Here is a 25,093-nt window from a genome sequence, read left to right as displayed (position 1 = left end):
TCTGTGACGTCTTATATGGATTGTACCATCAAGTGTTGTCAGCCTTCATCAGAGGTGTCACGTGATGTTAGCGTGACGTCATCTGTGACGTCTTATATGGATTGTACCATCAAGTGTTGTCAGCCTTCATCAGAGGTGTCACGTGATGTTAGTGTGACCTTGTCTGTGACGTCTTATATGGATTGTACCATCAAGTGTTGTCAGCCTTCATCAGAGGTGTCACGTGATGTTAGCGTGACGTCATCTGTGACGTCTTATATGGATTGTACCATCAAGTGTTGTCAGCCTTCATCAGAGGTGTCACGTGATGTTAGCGTGACGTCATCTGTGACGTCTTATATGGATTGTACCATCAAGTGTTGTCAGCCTTCATCAGAGGTGTCACGTGATGTTAGCGTGACCTTGTCTGTGACGTCTTATATGGATTGTACCATCAAGTGTTGTCAGCCTTCATCAGAGGTGTCACCTGATGTTAGCGTGATGTCATCTGTGACGTCTTATATGGATTGTACCATCAAGTGTTGTCAGCCTTCATCAGAGGTGTCACGTGATGTTAGCGTGACGTCATCTGTGACGTCTTATATGGATTGTACCATCAAGTGTTGTCAGCCTTCATCAGAGGTGTCACGTGATGTTAGCGTGACCTCGTCTGTGACGTCTTATATGGATTGTACCATCAAGTGTTGTCAGCCTTCATCAGAGGTGTCACGTGATGTTAGCGTGACGTCATCTGTGACGTCTTATATGGATTGTACCATCAAGTGTTGTCAGCCTTCATCAGAGGTGTCACGTGATGTTAGCGTGACCTCATCTGTGACGTCTTATATGGATTGTACCATCAAGTGTTGTCAGCCTTCATCAGAGGTGTCACGTGATGTTAGCGTGACGTCATCTGTGACGTCTTATATGGATTGTACCATCAAGTGTTGTCAGCCTTCATCAGAGGTGTCACGTGATGTTAGCGTGACCTCATCTGTGACGTCTTATATGGATTGTACCATCAAGTGTTGTCAGCCTTCATCAGAGGTGTCACGTGATGTTAGCGTGACCTCGTCTGTGACGTCTTATATGGATTGTACCATCAAGTGTTGTCAGCCTTCATCAGAGGTGTCACGTGATGTTAGCGTGACCTTGTCGTGACGTCTTATATGGATTGTACCATCAAGTGTTGTCAGCCTTCATCAGAGGTGTCACGTGATGTTAGCGTGACGTCATCTGTGACGTCTTATATGGATTGTACCATCAAGTGTTGTCAGCCTTCATCAGAGGTGTCACGTGATGTTAGCGTGACGTCATCTGTGACGTCTTATATGGATTGTACCATCAAGTGTTGTCAGCCTTCATCAGAGGTGTCACGTGATGTTAGCGTGACCTTGTCTGTGACGTCTTATATGGATTGTACCATCAAGTGTTGTCAGCCTTCATCAGAGGTGTCACCTGATGTTAGCGTGACTGTCATCTGTGACGTCTTATATGGATTGTACCATCAAGTGTTGTCAGCCTTCATCAGAGGTGTCACGTGATGTTAGCGTGACGTCATCTGTGACGTCTTATATGGATTGTACCATCAAGTGTTGTCAGCCTTCATCAGAGGTGTCACGTGATGTTAGCGTGACCTCGTCTGTGACGTCTTATATGGATTGTACCATCAAGTGTTGTCAGCCTTCATCAGAGGTGTCACGTGATGTTAGCGTGACGTCATCTGTGACGTCTTATATGGATTGTACCATCAAGTGTTGTCAGCCTTCATCAGAGGTGTCACGTGATGTTAGCGTGACCTCATCTGTGACGTCTTATATGGATTGTACCATCAAGTGTTGTCAGCCTTCATCAGAGGTGTCACGTGATGTTAGCGTGACGTCATCTGTGACGTCTTATATGGATTGTACCATCAAGTGTTGTCAGCCTTCATCAGAGGTGTCACGTGATGTTAGCGTGACCTTGTCTGTGACGTCTTATATGGATTGTACCATCAAGTGTTGTCAGCCTTCATCAGAGGTGTCACCTGATGTTAGCGTGATGTCATCTGTGACGTCTTATATGGATTGTACCATCAAGTGTTGTCAGCCTTCATCAGAGGTGTCACGTGATGTTAGCGTGACGTCATCTGTGACGTCTTATATGGATTGTACCATCAAGTGTTGTCAGCCTTCATCAGAGGTGTCACGTGATGTTAGCGTGACCTCGTCTGTGACGTCTTATATGGATTGTACCATCAAGTGTTGTCAGCCTTCATCAGAGGTGTCACGTGATGTTAGCGTGACGTCATCTGTGACGTCTTATATGGATTGTACCATCAAGTGTTGTCAGCCTTCATCAGAGGTGTCACGTGATGTTAGCGTGACCTCATCTGTGACGTCTTATATGGATTGTACCATCAAGTGTTGTCAGCCTTCATCAGAGGTGTCACGTGATGTTAGCGTGACGTCATCTGTGACGTCTTATATGGATTGTACCATCAAGTGTTGTCAGCCTTCATCAGAGGTGTCACGTGATGTTAGCGTGACCTCATCTGTGACGTCTTATATGGATTGTACCATCAAGTGTTGTCAGCCTTCATCAGAGGTGTCACGTGATGTTAGCGTGACCTCGTCTGTGACGTCTTATATGGATTGTACCATCAAGTGTTGTCAGCCTTCATCAGAGGTGTCACGTGATGTTAGCGTGACCTTGTCTGTGACGTCTTATATGGATTGTACCATCAAGTGTTGTCAGCCTTCATCAGAGGTGTCACGTGATGTTAGCGTGACGTCATCTGTGACGTCTTATATGGATTGTACCATCAAGTGTTGTCAGCCTTCATCAGAGGTGTCACGTGATGTTAGCGTGACGTCATCTGTGACGTCTTATATGGATTGTACCATCAAGTGTTGTCAGCCTTCATCAGAGGTGTCACGTGATGTTAGCGTGACCTTGTCTGTGACGTCTTATATGGATTGTACCATCAAGTGTTGTCAGCCTTCATCAGAGGTGTCACCTGATGTTAGCGTGATGTCATCTGTGACGTCTTATATGGATTGTACCATCAAGTGTTGTCAGCCTTCATCAGAGGTGTCACGTGATGTTAGCGTGACGTCATCTGTGACGTCTTATATGGATTGTACCATCAAGTGTTGTCAGCCTTCATCAGAGGTGTCACGTGATGTTAGCGTGACCTCGTCTGTGACGTCTTATATGGATTGTACCATCAAGTGTTGTCAGCCTTCATCAGAGGTGTCACGTGATGTTAGCGTGACGTCATCTGTGACGTCTTATATGGATTGTACCATCAAGTGTTGTCAGCCTTCATCAGAGGTGTCACGTGATGTTAGCGTGACCTCATCTGTGACGTCTTATATGGATTGTACCATCAAGTGTTGTCAGCCTTCATCAGAGGTGTCACGTGATGTTAGCGTGACGTCATCTGTGACGTCTTATATGGATTGTACCATCAAGTGTTGTCAGCCTTCATCAGAGGTGTCACGTGATGTTAGCGTGACGTCATCTGTGACGTCTTATATGGATTGTACCATCAAGTGTTGTCAGCCTTCATCAGAGGTGTCACGTGATGTTAGCGTGACCTCGTCTGTGACGTCTTATATGGATTGTACCATCAAGTGTTGTCAGCCTTCATCAGAGGTGTCACCTGATGTTAGCGTGATGTCATCTGTGACGTCTTATATGGATTGTACCATCAAGTGTTGTCAGCCTTCATCAGAGGTGTCACCTGATGTTAGCGTGATGTCATCTGTGACGTCTTATATGGATTGTACCATCAAGAGTTGTCAGCCTTCATCAGAGGTGTCACGTGATGTTAGCGTGACGTCATCTGTGACGTCTTATATGGATTGTACCATCAAGTGTTGTCAGCCTTCATCAGAGGTGTCACGTGATGTTAGCGTGACCTCGTCTGTGACGTCTTATATGGATTGTACCATCAAGTGTTGTCAGCCTTCATCAGAGGTGTCACGTGATGTTAGCGTGACCTCATCTGTGACGTCTTATATGGATTGTACCATCAAGTGTTGTCAGCCTTCATCAGAGGTGTCACGTGATGTTAGCGTGATGTCATCTGTGACGTCTTATATGGATTGTACCATCAAGTGTTGTCAGCCTTCATCAGAGGTGTCACCTGATGTTAGCGTGATGTCATCTGTGACGTCTTATATGGATTGTACCATCAAGTGTTGTCAGCCTTCATCAGAGGTGTCACCTGATGTTAGCGTGATGTCATCTGTGACGTCTTATATGGATTGTACCATCAAGTGTTGTCAGCCTTCATCAGAGGTGTCACGTGATGTTAGCGTGACCTCATCTGTGACGTTTTATATGGATTGTACCATCAAGTGTTGTCAGCCTTCATCAGAGGTGTCACGTGATGTTAGCGTGACGTCATCTGTGACGTCTTATATGGATTGTACCATCAAGTGTTGTCAGCCTTCATCAGAGGTGTCACGTGATGTTAGCGTGACCTCGTCTGTGACGTCTTATATGGATTGTACCATCAAGTGTTGTCAGCCTTCATCAGAGGTGTCACGTGATGTTAGTGTGACCTCATCTGTGACGTCTTATATGGATTGTACCATCAAGTGTTGTCAGCCTTCATCAGAGGTGTCACGTGATGTTAGCGTGACGTCATCTGTGACGTCTTATATGGATTGTACCATCAAGTGTTGTCAGCCTTCATCAGAGGTGTCACGTGATGTTAGCGTGACCTCATCTGTGACGTCTTATATGGATTGTACCATCAAGTGTTGTCAGCCTTCATCAGAGGTGTCACGTGATGTTAGCGTGACGTCATCTGTGACGTCTTATATGGATTGTACCATCAAGTGTTGTCAGCCTTCATCAGAGGTGTCACGTGATGTTAGCGTGACCTCGTCTGTGACGTCTTATATGGATTGTACCATCAAGTGTTGTCAGCCTTCATCAGAGGTGTCACGTGATGTTAGCGTGACCTCGTCTGTGACGTCTTATATGGATTGTACCATCAAGTGTTGTCAGCCTTCATCAGAGGTGTCACGTGATGTTAGCGTGACGTTGTCTGTGACGTCTTATATGGATTGTACCATCAAGTGTTGTCAGCCTTCATCAGAGGTGTCACGTGATGTTAGCGTGACCTCGTCTGTGACGTCTTATATGGATTGTACCATCAAGTGTTGTCAGCCTTCATCAGAGGTGTCACGTGATGTTAGCGTGACCTCGTCTGTGACGTCTTATATGGATTGTACCATCAAGTGTTGTCAGCCTTCATCAGAGGTGTCACGTGATGTTAGCGTGACCTTGTCTGTGACGTCTTATATGGATTGTACCATCAAGTGTTGTCAGCCTTCATCAGAGGTGTCACGTGATGTTAGCGTGACGTCATCTGTGACGTCTTATATGGATTGTACCATCAAGTGTTGTCAGCCTTCATCAGAGGTGTCACGTGATGTTAGCGTGACCTCGTCTGTGACGTCTTATATGGATTGTACCATCAAGTGTTGTCAGCCTTCATCAGAGGTGTCACGTGATGTTAGCGTGACCTCATCTGTGACGTCTTATATGGATTGTACCATCAAGTGTTGTCAGCCTTCATCAGAGGTGTCACGTGATGTTAGCGTGACGTCATCTGTGACGTCTTATATGGATTGTACCATCAAGTGTTGTCAGCCTTCATCAGAGGTGTCACGTGATGTTAGCGTGACCTCGTCTGTGACGTCTTATATGGATTGTACCATCAAGTGTTGTCAGCCTTCATCAGAGGTGTCACGTGATGTTAGCGTGACCTCGTCTGTGACGTCTTATATGGATTGTACCATCAAGTGTTGTCAGCCTTCATCAGAGGTGTCACGTGATGTTAGCGTGACCTCGTCTGTGACGTCTTATATGGATTGTACCATCAAGTGTTGTCAGCCTTCATCAGAGGTGTCACCTGATGTTAGCGTGATGTCATCTGTGACGTCTTATATGGATTGTACCATCAAGTGTTGTCAGCCTTCATCAGAGGTGTCACCTGATGTTAGCGTGATGTCATCTGTGACGTCTTATATGGATTGTACCATCAAGTGTTGTCAGCCTTCATCAGAGGTGTCACGTGATGTTAGCGTGACCTCATCTGTGACGTCTTATATGGATTGTACCATCAAGTGTTGTCAGCCTTCATCAGAGGTGTCACGTGATGTTAGCGTGACCTCATCTGTGACGTTTTATATGGATTGTACCATCAAGTGTTGTCAGCCTTCATCAGAGGTGTCACGTGATGTTAGCGTGACGTCATCTGTGACGTTTTATATGGATTGTACCATCAAATGTTGTCAGCCTTCATCAGAGGTGTCACGTGATGTTAGCGTGACCTCGTCTGTGACGTCTTATATGGATTGTACCATCAAGTGTTGTCAGCCTTCATCAGAGGTGTCACGTGATGTTAGCGTGACGTCTTATATGGATTGTACCATCAAGAGTTGTCAGCCTTCATCAGAGGTGTCACGTGATGTTAGCGTGACGTCGTCTGTGACGTCTTATATGGATTGTACCATCAAGTGTTGTCAGCCTTCATCAGAGGTGTCACGTGATGTTAGCGTGACGTCTTATATGGATTGTACCATCAAGAGTTGTCAGCCTTCATCAGAGGTGTCACGTGATGTTAGCGTGACGTCGTCTGTGACGTCTTATATGGATTGTACCATCAAGTGTTGTCAGCCTTCATCAGAGGTGTCACGTGATGTTAGCGTGACGTTGTCTGTGACGTCTTATATGGATTGTACCATCAAGTGTTGTCAGCCTTCATCAGAGGTGTCACGTGATGTTAGCGTGACGTTGTCTGTGACGTCTTATATGGATTGTACCATCAAGTGTTGTCAGCCTTCATCAGAGGTGTCACGTGATTTTAGTGTGACGTTGTCTGTGACGTCTTATATGGATTGTACCATCAAGTGTTGTCAGCCTTCATCAGAGGTGTCACGTGATGTTAGCGTGACCTCATCTGTGACGTCTTATATGGATTGTACCTTCAAGTGTTGTCAGCCTTCATCAGAGGTGTCACGTGATGTTAGCGTGACGTCATCTGTGACATCTTATATGGATTGTACCATCAAGTGTTGTCAGCCTTCATCAGAGGTGTCACGTGATGTTAGCGTGACGTCGTCTGTGACGTCTTATATGGATTGTACCATCAAGTGTTGTCAGCCTTCATCAGAGGTGTCACGTGATGTTAGCGTGACGTCATCTGTGACGTCTTATATGGATTGTACCATCAAGTGTTGTCAGCCTTCATCAGAGGTGTCACGTGATGTTAGTGTGACCTTGTCTGTGACGTCTTATATGGATTGTACCATCAAGTGTTGTCAGCCTTCATCAGAGGTGTCACGTGATGTTAGCGTGACGTCATCTGTGACGTCTTATATGGATTGTACCATCAAGTGTTGTCAGCCTTCATCAGAGGTGTCACGTGATGTTAGCGTGACGTCATCTGTGACGTCTTATATGGATTGTACCATCAAGTGTTGTCAACCTTCATCAGAGGTGTCACGTGATGTTAGCGTGACCTTGTCTGTGACGTCTTATATGGATTGTACCATCAAGTGTTGTCAGCCTTCATCAGAGGTGTCACCTGATGTTAGCGTGATGTCATCTGTGACGTCTTATATGGATTGTACCATCAAGTGTTGTCAGCCTTCATCAGAGGTGTCACGTGATGTTAGCGTGACGTCATCTGTGACGTCTTATATGGATTGTACCATCAAGTGTTGTCAGCCTTCATCAGAGGTGTCACGTGATGTTAGCGTGACCTCGTCTGTGACGTCTTATATGGATTGTACCATCAAGTGTTGTCAGCCTTCATCAGAGGTGTCACGTGATGTTAGCGTGACGTCATCTGTGACGTCTTATATGGATTGTACCATCAAGTGTTGTCAGCCTTCATCAGAGGTGTCACGTGATGTTAGCGTGACCTCATCTGTGACGTCTTATATGGATTGTACCATCAAGTGTTGTCAGCCTTCATCAGAGGTGTCACGTGATGTTAGCGTGACGTCATCTGTGACGTCTTATATGGATTGTACCATCAAGTGTTGTCAGCCTTCATCAGAGGTGTCACGTGATGTTAGCGTGACCTCATCTGTGACGTCTTATATGGATTGTACCATCAAGTGTTGTCAGCCTTCATCAGAGGTGTCACGTGATGTTAGCGTGACCTCGTCTGTGACGTCTTATATGGATTGTACCATCAAGTGTTGTCAGCCTTCATCAGAGGTGTCACGTGATGTTAGCGTGACCTTGTCTGTGACGTCTTATATGGATTGTACCATCAAGTGTTGTCAGCCTTCATCAGAGGTGTCACGTGATGTTAGCGTGACGTCATCTGTGACGTCTTATATGGATTGTACCATCAAGTGTTGTCAGCCTTCATCAGAGGTGTCACGTGATGTTAGCGTGACGTCATCTGTGACGTCTTATATGGATTGTACCATCAAGTGTTGTCAGCCTTCATCAGAGGTGTCACGTGATGTTAGCGTGACCTTGTCTGTGACGTCTTATATGGATTGTACCATCAAGTGTTGTCAGCCTTCATCAGAGGTGTCACCTGATGTTAGCGTGATGTCATCTGTGACGTCTTATATGGATTGTACCATCAAGTGTTGTCAGCCTTCATCAGAGGTGTCACGTGATGTTAGCGTGACGTCATCTGTGACGTCTTATATGGATTGTACCATCAAGTGTTGTCGGCCTTCATCAGAGGTGTCACGTGATGTTAGCGTGACCTCGTCTGTGACGTCTTATATGGATTGTACCATCAAGTGTTGTCAGCCTTCATCAGAGGTGTCACGTGATGTTAGCGTGACGTCATCTGTGACGTCTTATATGGATTGTACCATCAAGTGTTGTCAGCCTTCATCAGAGGTGTCACGTGATGTTAGCGTGACCTCGTCTGTGACGTCTTATATGGATTGTACCATCAAGTGTTGTCAGCCTTCATCAGAGGTGTCACGTGATGTTAGTGTGACCTCATCTGTGACGTCTTATATGGATTGTACCATCAAGTGTTGTCAGCCTTCATCAGAGGTGTCACGTGATGTTAGCGTGACCTCGTCTGTGACGTCTTATATGGATTGTACCATCAAGTGTTGTCAGCCTTCATCAGAGGTGTCACGTGATGTTAGCGTGACCTCGTCTGTGACGTCTTATATGGATTGTACCATCAAGTGTTGTCAGCCTTCATCAGAGGTGTCACCTGATGTTAGCGTGATGTCATCTGTGACGTCTTATATGGATTGTACCATCAAGTGTTGTCAGCCTTCATCAGAGGTGTCACCTGATGTTAGCGTGATGTCATCTGTGACGTCTTATATGGATTGTACCATCAAGTGTTGTCAGCCTTCATCAGAGGTGTCACGTGATGTTAGCGTGACGTCATCTGTGACGTCTTATATGGATTGTACCATCAAGTGTTGTCAGCCTTCATCAGAGGTGTCACGTGATGTTAGCGTGACCTCATCTGTGACGTCTTATATGGATTGTACCATCAAGTGTTGTCAGCCTTCATCAGAGGTGTCACGTGATGTTAGCGTGACCTCGTCTGTGACGTCTTATATGGATTGTACCATCAAGTGTTGTCAGCCTTCATCAGAGGTGTCACGTGATGTTAGCGTGATGTCATCTGTGACGTCTTATATGGATTGTACCATCAAGTGTTGTCAGCCTTCATCAGAGGTGTCACGTGATGTTAGCGTGACCTCGTCTGTGACGTCTTATATGGATTGTACCATCAAGTGTTGTCAGCCTTCATCAGAGGTGTCACGTGATGTTAGCGTGATGTCATCTGTGACGTCTTATATGGATTGTACCATCAAGTGTTGTCAGCCTTCATCAGAGGTGTCACGTGATGTTAGCGTGACCTCGTCTGTGACGTCTTATATGGATTGTACCATCAAGTGTTGTCAGCCTTCATCAGAGGTGTCACGTGATGTTAGCGTGACCTCGTCTGTGACGTCTTATATGGATTGTACCATCAAGTGTTGTCAGCCTTCATCAGAGGTGTCACGTGATGTTAGCGTGACGTCATCTGTGACGTCTTATATGGATTGTACCATCAAGTGTTGTCAGCCTTCATCAGAGGTGTCACGTGATGTTAGCGTGACCTCGTCTGTGACGTCTTATATGGATTGTACCATCAAGTGTTGTCAGCCTTCATCAGAGGTGTCACGTGATGTTAGCGTGACGTCATCTGTGACGTCTTATATGGATTGTACCATCAAGTGTTGTCAGCCTTCATCAGAGGTGTCACGTGATGTTAGCGTGACCTCGTCTGTGACGTCTTATATGGATTGTACCATCAAGTGTTGTCAGCCTTCATCAGAGGTGTCACGTGATGTTAGCGTGATGTCATCTGTGACGTCTTATATGGATTGTACCATCAAGTGTTGTCAGCCTTCATCAGAGGTGTCACGTGATGTTAGCGTGACCTCGTCTGTGACGTCTTATATGGATTGTACCATCAAGTGTTGTCAGCCTTCATCAGAGGTGTCACGTGATGTTAGCGTGATGTCATCTGTGACGTCTTATATGGATTGTACCATCAAGTGTTGTCAGCCTTCATCAGAGGTGTCACGTGATGTTAGCGTGACCTCGTCTGTGACGTCTTATATGGATTGTACCATCAAGTGTTGTCAGCCTTCATCAGAGGTGTCACGTGATGTTAGCGTGACCTCGTCTGTGACGTCTTATATGGATTGTACCATCAAGTGTTGTCAGCCTTCATCAGAGGTGTCACGTGATGTTAGCGTGACGTCATCTGTGACGTCTTATATGGATTGTACCATCAAGTGTTGTCAGCCTTCATCAGAGGTGTCACGTGATGTTAGCGTGACCTCGTCTGTGACGTCTTATATGGATTGTACCATCAAGTGTTGTCAGCCTTCATCAGAGGTGTCACGTGATGTTAGCGTGACCTCGTCTGTGACGTCTTATATGGATTGTACCATCAAGTGTTGTCAGCCTTCATCAGAGGTGTCACGTGATGTTAGCGTGACGTCATCTGTGACGTCTTATATGGATTGTACCATCAAGTGTTGTCAGCCTTCATCAGAGGTGTCACGTGATGTTAGCGTGACCTCATCTGTGACGTCTTATATGGATTGTACCATCAAGTGTTGTCAGCCTTCATCAGAGGTGTCACGTGATGTTAGCGTGACCTCGTCTGTGATGTCTTATATGGATTGTACCATCAAGTGTTGTCAGCCTTCATCAGAGGTGTCACGTGATGTTAGCGTGACCTCGTCTGTGATGTCTTATATGGATTGTACCATCAAGTGTTGTCAGCCTTCATCAGAGGTGTCACGTGATGTTAGCGTGACGTTGTCTGTGACGTCTTATATGGATTGTACCATCAAGTGTTGTCAGCCTTCATCAGAGGTGTCACGTGATGTTAGCGTGACCTCATCTGTGACGTCTTATATGGATTGTACCATCATGTGTTGTCAGCCTTCATCAGAGGTGTCACGTGATGTTAGCGTGACCTCATCTGTGACGTCTTATATGGATTGTACCATCAAGTGTTGTCAGCCTTCATCAGAGGTGTCACGTGATGTTAGCGTGACCTCGTCTGTGACGTCTTATATGGATTGTACCATCAAGTGTTGTCAGCCTTCATCAGAGGTGTCACGTGATGTTAGCGTGACCTCATCTGTGACGTCTTATATGGATTGTACCATCAAGTGTTGTCAGCCTTCATCAGAGGTGTCACGTGATGTTAGCGTGACCTCGTCTGTGACGTCTTATATGGATTGTACCATCAAGTGTTGTCAGCCTTCATCAGAGGTGTCACGTGATGTTAGCGTGACCTCGTCTGTGACGTCTTATATGGATTGTACCATCAAGTGTTGTCAGCCTTCATCAGAGGTGTCACGTGATGTTAGCGTGATGTCATCTGTGACGTCTTATATGGATTGTACCATCAAGTGTTGTCAGCCTTCATCAGAGGTGTCACCTGATGTTAGCGTGATGTCATCTGTGACGTCTTATATGGATTGTACCATCAAGTGTTGTCAGCCTTCATCAGAGGTGTCACGTGATGTTAGCGTGACCTCATCTGTGACGTCTTATATGGATTGTACCATCAAGTGTTGTCAGCCTTCATCAGAGGTGTCACGTGATGTTAGCGTGACCTCGTCTGTGACGTCTTATATGGATTGTACCATCAAGTGTTGTCAGCCTTCATCAGAGGTGTCACGTGATGTTAGCGTGACCTCATCTGTGACGTCTTATATGGATTGTACCATCAAGTGTTGTCAGCCTTCATCAGAGGTGTCACGTGATGTTAGCGTGACGTCATCTGTGACGTCTTATATGGATTGTACCATCAAGTGTTGTCAGCCTTCATCAGAGGTGTCACCTGATGTTAGCGTGATGTCATCTGTGACGTCTTATATGGATTGTACCACCAAGTGTTGTCAGCCTTCATCAGAGGTGTCACGTGATGTTAGCGTGACCTCGTCTGTGACGTCTTATATGGATTGTACCATCAAGTGTTGTCAGCCTTCATCAGAGGTGTCACGTGATGTTAGCGTGATGTCATCTGTGACGTCTTATATGGATTGTACCATCAAGTGTTGTCAGCCTTCATCAGAGGTGTCACGTGATGTTAGCGTGACCTCGTCTGTGACGTCTTATATGGATTGTACCATCAAGTGTTGTCAGCCTTCATCAGAGGTGTCACGTGATGTTAGCGTGATGTCATCTGTGACGTCTTATATGGATTGTACCATCAAGTGTTGTCAGCCTTCATCAGAGGTGTCACGTGATGTTAGCGTGACCTCGTCTGTGACGTCTTATATGGATTGTACCATCAAGTGTTGTCAGCCTTCATCAGAGGTGTCACGTGATGTTAGCGTGATGTCATCTGTGACGTCTTATATGGATTGTACCATCAAGTGTTGTCAGCCTTCATCAGAGGTGTCACGTGATGTTAGCGTGACCTCGTCTGTGACGTCTTATATGGATTGTACCATCAAGTGTTGTCAGCCTTCATCAGAGGTGTCACGTGATGTTAGCGTGACCTCGTCTGTGACGTCTTATATGGATTGTACCATCAAGTGTTGTCAGCCTTCATCAGAGGTGTCACGTGATGTTAGCGTGACGTCATCTGTGACGTCTTATATGGATTGTACCATCAAGTGTTGTCAGCCTTCATCAGAGGTGTCACGTGATGTTAGCGTGACCTCGTCTGTGACGTCTTATATGGATTGTACCATCAAGTGTTGTCAGCCTTCATCAGAGGTGTCACGTGATGTTAGCGTGATGTCATCTGTGACGTCTTATATGGATTGTACCATCAAGTGTTGTCAGCCTTCATCAGAGGTGTCACGTGATGTTAGCGTGACCTCGTCTGTGACGTCTTATATGGATTGTACCATCAAGTGTTGTCAGCCTTCATCAGAGGTGTCACGTGATGTTAGCGTGATGTCATCTGTGACGTCTTATATGGATTGTACCATCAAGTGTTGTCAGCCTTCATCAGAGGTGTCACGTGATGTTAGCGTGACCTCGTCTGTGACGTCTTATATGGATTGTACCATCAAGTGTTGTCAGCCTTCATCAGAGGTGTCACGTGATGTTAGCGTGACCTCGTCTGTGACGTCTTATATGGATTGTACCATCAAGTGTTGTCAGCCTTCATCAGAGGTGTCACGTGATGTTAGCGTGACGTCATCTGTGACGTCTTATATGGATTGTACCATCAAGTGTTGTCAGCCTTCATCAGAGGTGTCACGTGATGTTAGCGTGACCTCATCTGTGACGTCTTATATGGATTGTACCATCAAGTGTTGTCAGCCTTCATCAGAGGTGTCACGTGATGTTAGCGTGACCTCGTCTGTGATGTCTTATATGGATTGTACCATCAAGTGTTGTCAGCCTTCATCAGAGGTGTCACGTGATGTTAGCGTGACGTTGTCTGTGACGTCTTATATGGATTGTACCATCAAGTGTTGTCAGCCTTCATCAGAGGTGTCACGTGATGTTAGCGTGACCTCATCTGTGACGTCTTATATGGATTGTACCATCAAGTGTTGTCAGCCTTCATCAGAGGTGTCACGTGATGTTAGCGTGACCTCATCTGTGACGTCTTATATGGATTGTACCATCAAGTGTTGTCAGCCTTCATCAGAGGTGTCACGTGATGTTAGCGTGACCTCGTCTGTGACGTCTTATATGGATTGTACCATCAAGTGTTGTCAGCCTTCATCAGAGGTGTCACGTGATGTTAGCGTGATGTCATCTGTGACGTCTTATATGGATTGTACCATCAAGTGTTGTCAGCCTTCATCAGAGGTGTCACGTGATGTTAGCGTGACCTCATCTGTGACGTCTTATATGGATTGTACCATCAAGTGTTGTCAGCCTTCATCAGAGGTGTCACGTGATGTTAGCGTGACCTCGTCTGTGACGTCTTATATGGATTGTACCATCAAGTGTTGTCAGCCTTCATCAGAGGTGTCACGTGATGTTAGCGTGACCTCATCTGTGACGTCTTATATGGATTGTACCATCAAGTGTTGTCAGCCTTCATCAGAGGTGTCACGTGATGTTAGCGTGACGTCATCTGTGACGTCTTATATGGATTGTACCATCAAGTGTTGTCAGCCTTCATCAGAGGTGTCACCTGATGTTAGCGTGATGTCATCTGTGACGTCTTATATGGATTGTACCACCAAGTGTTGTCAGCCTTCATCAGAGGTGTCACGTGATGTTAGCGTGACCTCGTCTGTGACGTCTTATATGGATTGTACCATCAAGTGTTGTCAGCCTTCATCAGAGGTGTCACGTGATGTTAGCGTGATGTCATCTGTGACGTCTTATATGGATTGTACCATCAAGTGTTGTCAGCCTTCATCAGAGGTGTCACGTGATGTTAGCGTGACCTCGTCTGTGACGTCTTATATGGATTGTACCATCAAGTGTTGTCAGCCTTCATCAGAGGTGTCACGTGATGTTAGCGTGATGTCATCTGTGACGTCTTATATGGATTGTACCATCAAGTGTTGTCAGCCTTCATCAGAGGTGTCACGTGATGTTAGCGTGACCTCGTCTGTGACGTCTTATATGGATTGTACCATCAAGTGTTGTCAGCCTTCATCAGAGGTGTCACGTGATGTTAGCGTGATGTCATCTGTGACGTCTTATATGGATTGTACCATCAAGTGTTGTCAGCCTTCATCAGAGGTGTCACGTGATGTTAGCGTGACCTCGTCTGTGACGTCTTATATGGATTGTACCATCAAGTGTTGTCAGCCTTCATCAGAGGTGTCACGTGATGTTAGCGTGACCTCGTCTGTGACGTCTTATATGGATTGTACCATCAAGTGTTGTCAGCCTTCATCAGAGGTGTCACGTGATGTTAGCGTGACGTCATCTGTGACGTCTTATATGGATTGTACCATCAAGTGTTGTCAGCCTTCATCAGAGGTGTCACGTGATGTTAGCGTGACCTCGTCTGTGACGTCTTATATGGATTGTACCATCAAGTGTTGTCAGCCTTCATCAGAGGTGTCACGTGATGTTAGCGTGATGTCATCTGTGACGTCTTATATGGATTGTACCATCAAGTGTTGTCAGCCTTCATCAGAGGTGTCACGTGATGTTAGCGTGACCTCGTCTGTGACGTCTTATATGGATTGTACCATCAAGTGTTGTCAGCCTTCATCAGAGGTGTCACGTGATGTTAGCGTGACCTCATCTGTGACGTCATTAGGCTAAATGAACCTCTTCAACATAACATTTAATTACAATATTTATGACAAATGTGTGCTTTACTTTAAAGATGTGATTTTTGGTTTTACACTGTATGAACAAAAATTTGAAAAAGAATTCTACCTTTGCAAGCTCATTATTTTATTGGCTAAGTTTTATATTCATAAATGTAAGTTTCTTAATACCCGTCCTATCTTTTGTGCCTTTAAAAAAGATCTGGAACTTTACATTAAAACGCTCTCTACCTCTAACAACAAAAAAGCTGTAAAAACGATGATGCTGTGTTCCACATTTAAGTTGTTTGATGAATCAGAATAAGCCTACGGCTTTACATTTTGTTTATTATTTATATATATATATGTTTGTATTCTTTTTTTATTATTTTGAACTTACAACCCCCTGGCGCTGTTTTGTACTGTTTTCATAATGTTTTATAATGTTGTATATTGTTGTTTGTCTTACTGTTTGTAATTGTTGACATTTATAAATAAACCTTTAAAAAACAAAAAAACAAAAAAAAAAACATAACATTTAATTACGGGGTGTTAGCCAATGACTTTGGCGGGGGGGCGGGACTTCCGGGAGAGATAGGGAAGTGAGGTTCTCGACAGGAAGTGAGAGTTCGTGTTGTTCTGGGAAAAGCGTTAGAGACATGAGAGCTGTTGTGTGGTTGTATTATTTCCATCCATCCATTTTCTACCGCTTATTCCCTTTTGGGGTCGCGGGGGGCGCTGGCGCCTATCTCAGCTACAATCGGGCGGAAGGCGGGGTACACCCTGGACAAGTCACCACCTCATCACAGGGCCAACACAGATAGACAACATTCACACTCGGGCCAATTTAGTGTTGCCAGTCAACTTATCCCCAGGTGCATGTCTTTGGAGGTGGGAGGGGCCTATCCCCAGGTGTATGTCTTTGGAGGTGGGAGGGGCCTATCCCCAGGTGTATGTCTTTGGAGGTGGGAGGGGCCTATCCCCAGGTGCATGTCTTTGGAGGTGGGAGGGGCCTATCCCCAGGTGCATGTCTTTGGAGGTGGGAGGGGCCTATCCCCAGGTGCATGTCTTTGGAGGTGGGAGGGGCCTTTCCCCAGGTGCATGTCTTTGGAGGTGGGAGGGGCCTATCCCCAGGTGCATGTCTTTGGAGGTGGGAGGGGCCTATCCCCAGGTGCATGTCTTTGGAGGTGGGAGGGGCCTATCCCCAGGTGCATGTCTTTGGAAGTGGGAGGAAGCCGGAGTACCCGGAGGGAACCCACGCATTCACGGGGAGAACATGCAAACTCCACACAGAAAGATCCCAAGCCTGGATTTGAACCCAGGACCGCAGGACCTTCGTATTGTGAGGCAGACGCACTAACCCCTCTGCCACCGTGACGCCCAATTACATCTTGTGCAATAAAGACAAGACAAACTAAGAAGTTTTATCAGCCTACATTCCTGGGATTATTACAATATATATTTCCGAATTGGTTCAACGGCCACCCGCCCGAATCTATTTAAAATCTATTTTTTCGTCATGTCGCCCGACCTCAAACCGCGCATCTCTACTCTCTATAGTCCCTCTGTAGAATGGCGGGAGGGTGCACACGGCGGCGTTTTAAAAAGTCATACATTTTAGTTTTTGAAACCGATAGCGATATTTTCTGATATTACATTTTAAAGCATTTATATCGGCCGATAATATGGGCAGTCCGGTATTATCGGACATCCCTAATTGCTTTTACACACAAACATCAAATATTCTTTTATCTGCAGTAGAATTAGGGTGGATGTTGGTTTTTAGATCTTCTCATTCAACATTGAATGACAATGACAGAATAGCAAACTCTCCATTTTTCAAGTGAAAAGCATACTTTTATAGAAGACTTCAAAGCTGATTTGATTGCAAGTCTGCACCCGTTCAGTTTGAAGTGAAGACAAGAAGTCTTTTTTTGACTCTGCAGACCCATTCGTCAAAGTTTACCTCCTGCAAGACGGCCGCAAGATAAGCAAGAAGAAGACGTCCACCAAGCGGGACGACACCAACCCCATTTTCAACGAGGCCATGATCTTCTCCGTGCCCTCCCTCGTCCTGCAGGTGACACGCAGCCGGCATTCATTGCCACGGCACAAAAGTGCCGAGTCAGGCTGACTGAGTCATGCTTATGTAACAGGAGCTCTCTCTGAGGGTCACGGTGGCGGAGGCCTCAGACGACGGCCGAGGCGAGAACTTGGGTCACGTGATCATCGGCCCGGAGGCCAGTGGCATGGGCATCACCCACTGGAACCAGATGCTGGCCACCCTGAGGAAGCCCGTGTCCATGTGGCACCCTTTGCGCAGGATCTAGTTGCAAGTAAATGACCTTTGCAACGGAACAATGGATTGGATTGTTGACACGTTAGAGCAGGGGTGTCCAAACTTTTTCCACACGGAAAAATGTAAGCATGCTGGGGCCATTTTGATATTTTTCATTTTCAAACCATAACAAAATATGTGGATTTTTTTTTTAATCCCTAGAAAACTCCTGGGGAGCATAGAAGGTCTCAGTCACTAAAATGTTAAAAATAAGTCAAATTATTATTATTATTTTTTAATTGAATGCTTACAGTAAATCTCTATATCAACTTGAGGTTGATATAAAGTAAAACAAACAAGGTTTTATGCCTTTTCTGTCAAAGAGAACTTGTTTTTTTATAGTAAAACTAAAATATGCAGTATTTAGATAGATAATCCAATCCAATCCAATCCACTTTATTTATGTAGCACATTTAAACAACAATAACGTTTCCAAAGTGCTGCACAGCCATGTTAAAAACAATATTATGCTCCACCAATGACTGAATAAAAACAAAAAATGAATAAATATAAAACCAATATAAAAACAAATATGATTAAAAACTATTTTAAAGGGTAAAATCAATTAAAACAGTAAAATAGATAAATAGATAGTACTTTATTGATCCCTTCAGGAGAGTTCCTTTATTTAACAATTAAAGCCCTCAAAGATCAATAATGCAGGACACCATTGATTTTAATTATTTCATATTTTTGAGTAATCACAGTGAAAAGTTAAATAAAATCCTACTAAATATATTTGAGATCCGAAAGGTTCCCCACTCATAAAGTGATGCATTTTTAAAAGTTTTTTTTTTTTTTACTTTTAACACGTAAATTTCAAGATCAACTTCCGATATATCCGTCGATTTTAAGTTTGAACTATTATTTTGTTTGTTTTATGCTTTTTGGTCCAAACGTTGATGTTTTTATATGGCAACCACACAACATAGGCAATATTTTTTCCACATAACATTTTTTAAAGTGATCACTTTTAAGTAATAATTCATTATAACATAGATTTGTTTGTCCTTTTATTTTTTGAGCAATGGAAAAAAAAAAAGAAAAAAGAGACAAAAGGAAAAAATAAACTGCCTGCATGGCAGCTTTGTGTCAACATTGCCACTTTTCTCATTACATTTCACCTCATTCCACTTATTTTAAATGTTTTATTTAATTTTTGCAATACTATCAATTTTGCAATTTTTGCAGAATGTGTGGCGGGCCGGTAAAGGATCAGCTGCGGACCGCAAATGGCCCCCGGGCCGCACTTTGGACACCCCTGCGTTAGAGCGTACCTCATAAAGTGTCTGGTGAACGTGGCGCCAGAGTGTGACCCCAATTATGGTTACTTCTTAGCACATGTTGATGAATTGATCCCTTATTTCAACAACAATATTATCTGAAAATGTCCAAAATGACATTTTCTAACTTTTCAGTGAACATTTCTTTAAAAAAACAAAAAACAAACCTTTTCCATTTAACATGATTTTATGTCTGTTTTGTAGCTGAGAATATTCATGAAAAGTACAAGTAAAACCAATGAAGTTGAGTACAAGCAGTGTGAAGATGACTTCTTACAAGACTACAAGTAGCTTCTTGAGAATAAAGTCGTAACATTACGAGAATACATTTGAAATAACACGTGAAAAAAAGGGAAACGTTAGGAAAATAAAGTCGACGAAAAATAACATTGATTTGGAAAATGTCCCGAAGTAACGCATTTGAATAAATAGATTAGATTAGATAGTACTTTATTTATTCCGTCAGGAGAGTTCCTTCAGGAAAATTACAATAAATAGTATATGAAGAAAGTTAATTTGATGAGAATAAAGTGATAAAAACATGGGAATAATTTGTAACATGTGAAAATAGGGAAACTTTAGGAAAATAAAGTAGAAAAAAATAACATTGATTTGGAAAATGTCCCGAAGTAACGCATTGAATAAATAGTATATGAAGAAAGTTAATTTGATGAGAATAAAGTTGTAACACTGCGAGAATGTGTTCTTAAATTACGTGAAAATAGCACGTAATAGCGTAGGAAAATAAAGTCAAGAAAAATAAAATTGGTGTAGAAAATGTCACACTGTTGCAAGAATAACGTACTAAATAAATAGTGTGTGAATAAAGTTAATTTTATGAGGATACAGTTATAAAACTATGAGAATAAATTTGTATTATGTGAAAATAGGGAAACTTTAGGGAAAAAAAGTCGAGAAAAATAAACCTGATGGAGAAAATGTCACCTTGTTGCAAGAATATCATACTAAATAAATAGTGAAAGTTAATATGATGAGAATGAGGTGATAAAACTATGGGAATAAATTTGTAACATGTGAAAATAGGGACATTTTAGGAAAATAAAGTAGAAAAAAATAACATTGACTTGGAAAATGTCCCTAAGTAACACACTAAGTATATGAAGAAAGTGAATTTGATGAGAATAAAGTTGTAACACTGCGAGAATGAATTCATAAATTACGTGAAAATAGAAAAACTTAAGGAAAATAAAATCAAGAAAAATAACATTGATGTAGAAAATGTCACACTGTTGCAAGAATAACGTACTAAATAAATAGTATATGAAGAAAGTTTATTTGATGAGGATAAAGTTATAAAACTATGAGAATAAATTTGTAATATTATGTGAAAATAGGGAAACTTTAGGAAAGTAAAGGAGAGAAAAATAACACTGATGTAGAAAATGTCACATAGTTGCAAGAATATCATACTAAATAAATATTATACGAAGGTTAATTTGATGAAAATAAAGTTATAAAACTATGAGAATAAATTTGTATTATGTGAAAATAGGGAAACTTTAGGAAAAATAAGTAGAGAAAAATAAATCTGATGTAGAAAAAGTCACTTTGTTGCAAGATTATTGTATTAAATAAATAGTATATGAAGAAAGTTAATTTGATGAGAATAAAGTTGTAACACTGCGAGAATGTATTCATAAATTACTTGAAAATACAAAACTTTTAGGAAAATAAAGTCGAGAAAAATAACATTGATGTAGAAAATGTCACACTGTTGCAAGAATAACGTACTAAAAAAATAGTGTGTGAATAAAGTTAATTTTATGAGGATACAGTTATAAAACTATGAGAATAAATTTGTAATATGTGAAAATAGGGAAACTTTAGGGAAACAAAGTAGATAAAAATAAACCTGATGTAGAAAATGTCACCTAGTTGCAAGAATATCGTACTAAATAAATATTATACGAAGGTTAATTTGATGAAAATAAAGTTATAAAACTATGAGAATAAATTTGTATTATGTGAAAAAAGGGAAACTTTAGGAAAAAAAGTAGAGAAGAATAAATCTGATGTGGAAAAGTCACCTTGTTGCAAGATTGTTGTATTAAATAAATAGTATATGAATAAAGTCGTAAAACTATGGGAATAAATTTGTAACATTTGAAAATAGGGAAACTTTAGGAAAAAAAAGTCCAGAAAAATAAACCTAACGGAGAAAATGTCACCTTGTTGCAAGAATAACGTACTAAATAAATAGTATATGAAGAATGTTGATTTAATAAGAATAAAGTTATAAAACAAAGAGAATACGTTTGTAATATTATTTGAAAATAGGGAAACTTTCGGAAAATAAAGTAGAGAAAAATAACATTGATTTGGAAAATGTCCCTAAGTAACGCACTAAGTATATGAAGAAAGTTCATTTGATGAGAATAAAGTTGTAACACTGCGAGAATGTATTCATAAATTACTTGAAAATAGAAAAACTTTAGGAAAATAAAGTCGAGAAAAATAATATTGATGTAGAAAATGTCACACTGTTGCAAGAATAACGTACTAAATAAATAGTGTGTGAAAAAAGCTTATTTTATGAGGATAAAGTTATAAAACTGTGAGAATAAATGTGTAATATTATGTGAAAATAGGGAATCTTTAGGGAAAAAAGTAGATAAAAATAAACCTGATGTAGAAAATGTCACTTAGTTGCAAGAATATCGTACTAAATAAATATTATACAAAGGTTAATTTGATGAAAATAAAGTTATAAAACTATGGGAATAAATTTGTATTATGTGAAAATAGGGAAACTTTAGGAAAATAAAGTAGAGAAAAATAACATTGATTTGGAAAATGTCCCTAAGTAATACGAAAAAGTTAATTTGATGAGAATAAAGTTGTAACACTGCGAGAATGTATTCATAAATTACGTGAAAATAGAAAAACTTTAGGAAAATAAAGCCGAGAAAAATAACATTGATGTAGAAAATGTCACACTGTTGCAAGAATAACGTACTAAATAAATAGTATATGAAGAAAGTTTATTTTAAAGTTATAAAACTATGAGAATACATTTGTGATATTATGTGAAAATAGGGAAACTTTAGGAAAAGAAAGTCGAGAAAAATAACACTGATGTAGAAAAAGTCACCTTGTTGCAAGAATATTGTATTAAATAAATAGTATATGAAGAAGGTTAATTCGATGGAAAAAAAAAGTTATAAAACTAGGACAATATGTTTGTAATATTATGTGAAAATAGGGAAACCTTAGGAAAATAAAGCCGAGAAAAACAACACTGATGTAGAAAATGTCACCTTGTTGCAAGAATAACGTACTAAATAAATAGTTAATGAAATAAGTTTATTTAATGAGGATAAAGTTATAAAACTATGAGAATAAATGTGTAATATTATGTGAAAATAGGGAAACTTTAGGAAAAAAAGTCGAGAAAAATAATCCTGATGTCGAAAATGTCACTTTGTTGCAATAATATCGTACTAAATAAATAATATTTGATGACGGTTCAATAGAAAATAATAAAGTTGTAAACCTATGAGAATAAATTTGTAAAATTATGTAAAAATAGGGAAACTTTAGCAAAATAAAGTCAAGAAAAATAACACTGAGGTAGAAAATGTCACATTCTTATGAGAATAAAGAACTAAATAAATACTGTTTGAAGAAGGTTAATTTGATGAGAATAAAGCTGTAAAACCATTAGAATACATTTGTAATATTATGTGAAAATAGAAAAACCTTAGGAAAATAAAGATGAGAAATATAATGATGTAGAAAAGGTTACATTATTATGATAATATTTATTAAATAAACAGCATATGAAGAAGGTCATTTTGATGGAATAAAGTTATAACACTGTTGTAAGAATAATGTACTAAATAAATAGTATAAAAATCATTTTAATTTTAAGATAATAAAGTTGTAAAACTTTGAAAACAATTGTGTAATATTACGGGAAAATAGGCAAACTTTAGGAAAATAATGACGGGAAAATTGCATTGATGTGGAAAATTTCACAATATTCCGATAATCATGTACTAAACAAATAGTACATGAAGAAGGTTGATTTGATAGTAACATTACAAGTTTATATTCTTTATACTACGTGAAAATAGGGGAAAGTAGAGAAAAATAACATTGATTTAGAAAAAGTAACATTATTGCAAAAATAACATACTTAAATAAATAGTATATAAAAAGGTTAATTTGAAGAAAATGAAGTTAAATGATGATATTATGTCATAAAAAAATGTATTATCACGAGAAAAAGCAATAGTCACTTTACCAGAAAGTTAATGTTCAGAGAAAACAGATCAGAGATTAAAGTCATAGAACTAGATGATTGTTTTTTTTAGCATTCTCATGATAAAATTACTACCTTTTTGAAAAAAAAAAAAAGCTTAACATTAACATTAGGGTAACATTAAATACTTTTTTCTGTCTTCATCTGAGTGCTTTATCATCGTGTTATTACTCAACATTCCAAACGAACCCACATTCAGTGGTCTGGACTGGAAGATAACACTTGAGTGTGAACCAATGCCAAAGTCGACTCTTGGTTGAACGCGGCCCACCCTCGGCGGGCATGAAGCCCCCCTTACCAAACTCCACCACTCACACTTGCATGGTGCCTACTTTGCGGGTGTTTTCTTGTGATTTAAAAAAACAAAACAAAAAAAAAAACAACGGAAATCCAGGTACTCTCTCTCTCTTTCCAGGTGATGTAAATGTCATTTCTAGCAGATGTTACAGGGTGGCCGATATAAACAGACGTGATGTTGTTCTATTTCTACCGTCTAAAATTGCAATACTAGGCATTATTAAGAGTGTTGAAAAAAATGTTGCACATTTCCTTTGTGTTTTTGCCAGATTATAATTGTCTTCACTGTAAAAGCCAGTGGGAATCATTTTAAATGTAAAATAGTTGAACCAGGGTTGTCCAAACTTTTTACATTATGTATAAATATTTAATTAAAGGACAATATTCCTCACGCTCCAACCAGTCCAGTATATGCTTTTGCTACGCTAAATCTGTGATGCCATGCTAGGTTTCGTTTTATTACATGAAAACATTTTGGCAGCCCGTGTCTAAATCTATTCAATGGCGTAGTATTTGATTTATCATTACTTTGTTGACGCTCTGAGTGGATGTCGTTTCACGTCCTGCTGCATTTTATGACTTTGTGCTGCAACTGAATCGTTTTGGGGTTTTTCTTCCCCGATGACACCCACACATTGACGGGTATTCTCACGTGCCAAATAACCAAGCAATAGTCTCCGTTTCCAGTCAGCGTTTGACTGCTTGACCGTGCATGAAGCTCTTTAGCACTTATTGTTGTGACCGCGCTCACACGCTTGTGTCAATGCTGTTTGAAATAAAACACATTCAACATGACCTTTTGACATTTTCTTCATTGGAACTACCGTATTTCCTTGAATTTCAAACCTCTTCTCACTCCTGCGCTTACCAAAGGCATGCGGTAAAAGTAAGCATGCGCTAATTATTTTAAAACCCTCTTCTCACTCCGGCACTTACCAAAGGCATGCGGTAAAAAAATTGAGTGTGATGTAAGGATTCCATCATGAAAAGCACATTTATTATGGTCTTACCTTTACTTATAAATGAAATCCATGCCAGCTCCTTCCGATCAAAAGCATCGATAACTTGTTTATAGACTTCTTCCGTACCTTTCTTCAGTTTTAAAAGTCTCTCTGTCACGATGGAGATCTTCCTTTATTACCTCCTGCTTCGTTTGAAAGTCCAGTTTAGAAAACTGCTATCAGTTAGCTCG

At 41.2% G+C, this 25,093-nt stretch overlaps 1 protein-coding gene across 1 annotated transcript in view; it reads left to right on the top strand.

Annotated features, from left to right (window-relative positions):
- The window catches only part of syt12 (synaptotagmin XII), a 55,393-nt gene extending 30,697 nt beyond the window's left edge, over positions 1–24,696 (top strand). Inside the window, exons 7-8 of the mRNA XM_061912056.1 lie at positions 17,645–17,778; positions 17,855–24,696. Of these exons, the coding sequence (XP_061768040.1) occupies positions 17,645–17,778; positions 17,855–18,028 (308 nt within the window). The 3' untranslated portion in view covers positions 18,029–24,696. The remainder of the gene's footprint in view (positions 1–17,644; positions 17,779–17,854) is intronic.
- The last annotated feature ends 397 nt before the right edge of the window (positions 24,697–25,093 follow it).

Source organism: Nerophis ophidion, linkage group LG10 (genome assembly GCF_033978795.1).
Source record: "Nerophis ophidion isolate RoL-2023_Sa linkage group LG10, RoL_Noph_v1.0, whole genome shotgun sequence".
Classification (NCBI taxonomy): domain Eukaryota; kingdom Metazoa; phylum Chordata; class Actinopteri; order Syngnathiformes; family Syngnathidae; genus Nerophis; species Nerophis ophidion.
Note: the sequence above shows the minus strand (reverse complement) of the source record. Positions and strands in the feature narration are given on the sequence as shown.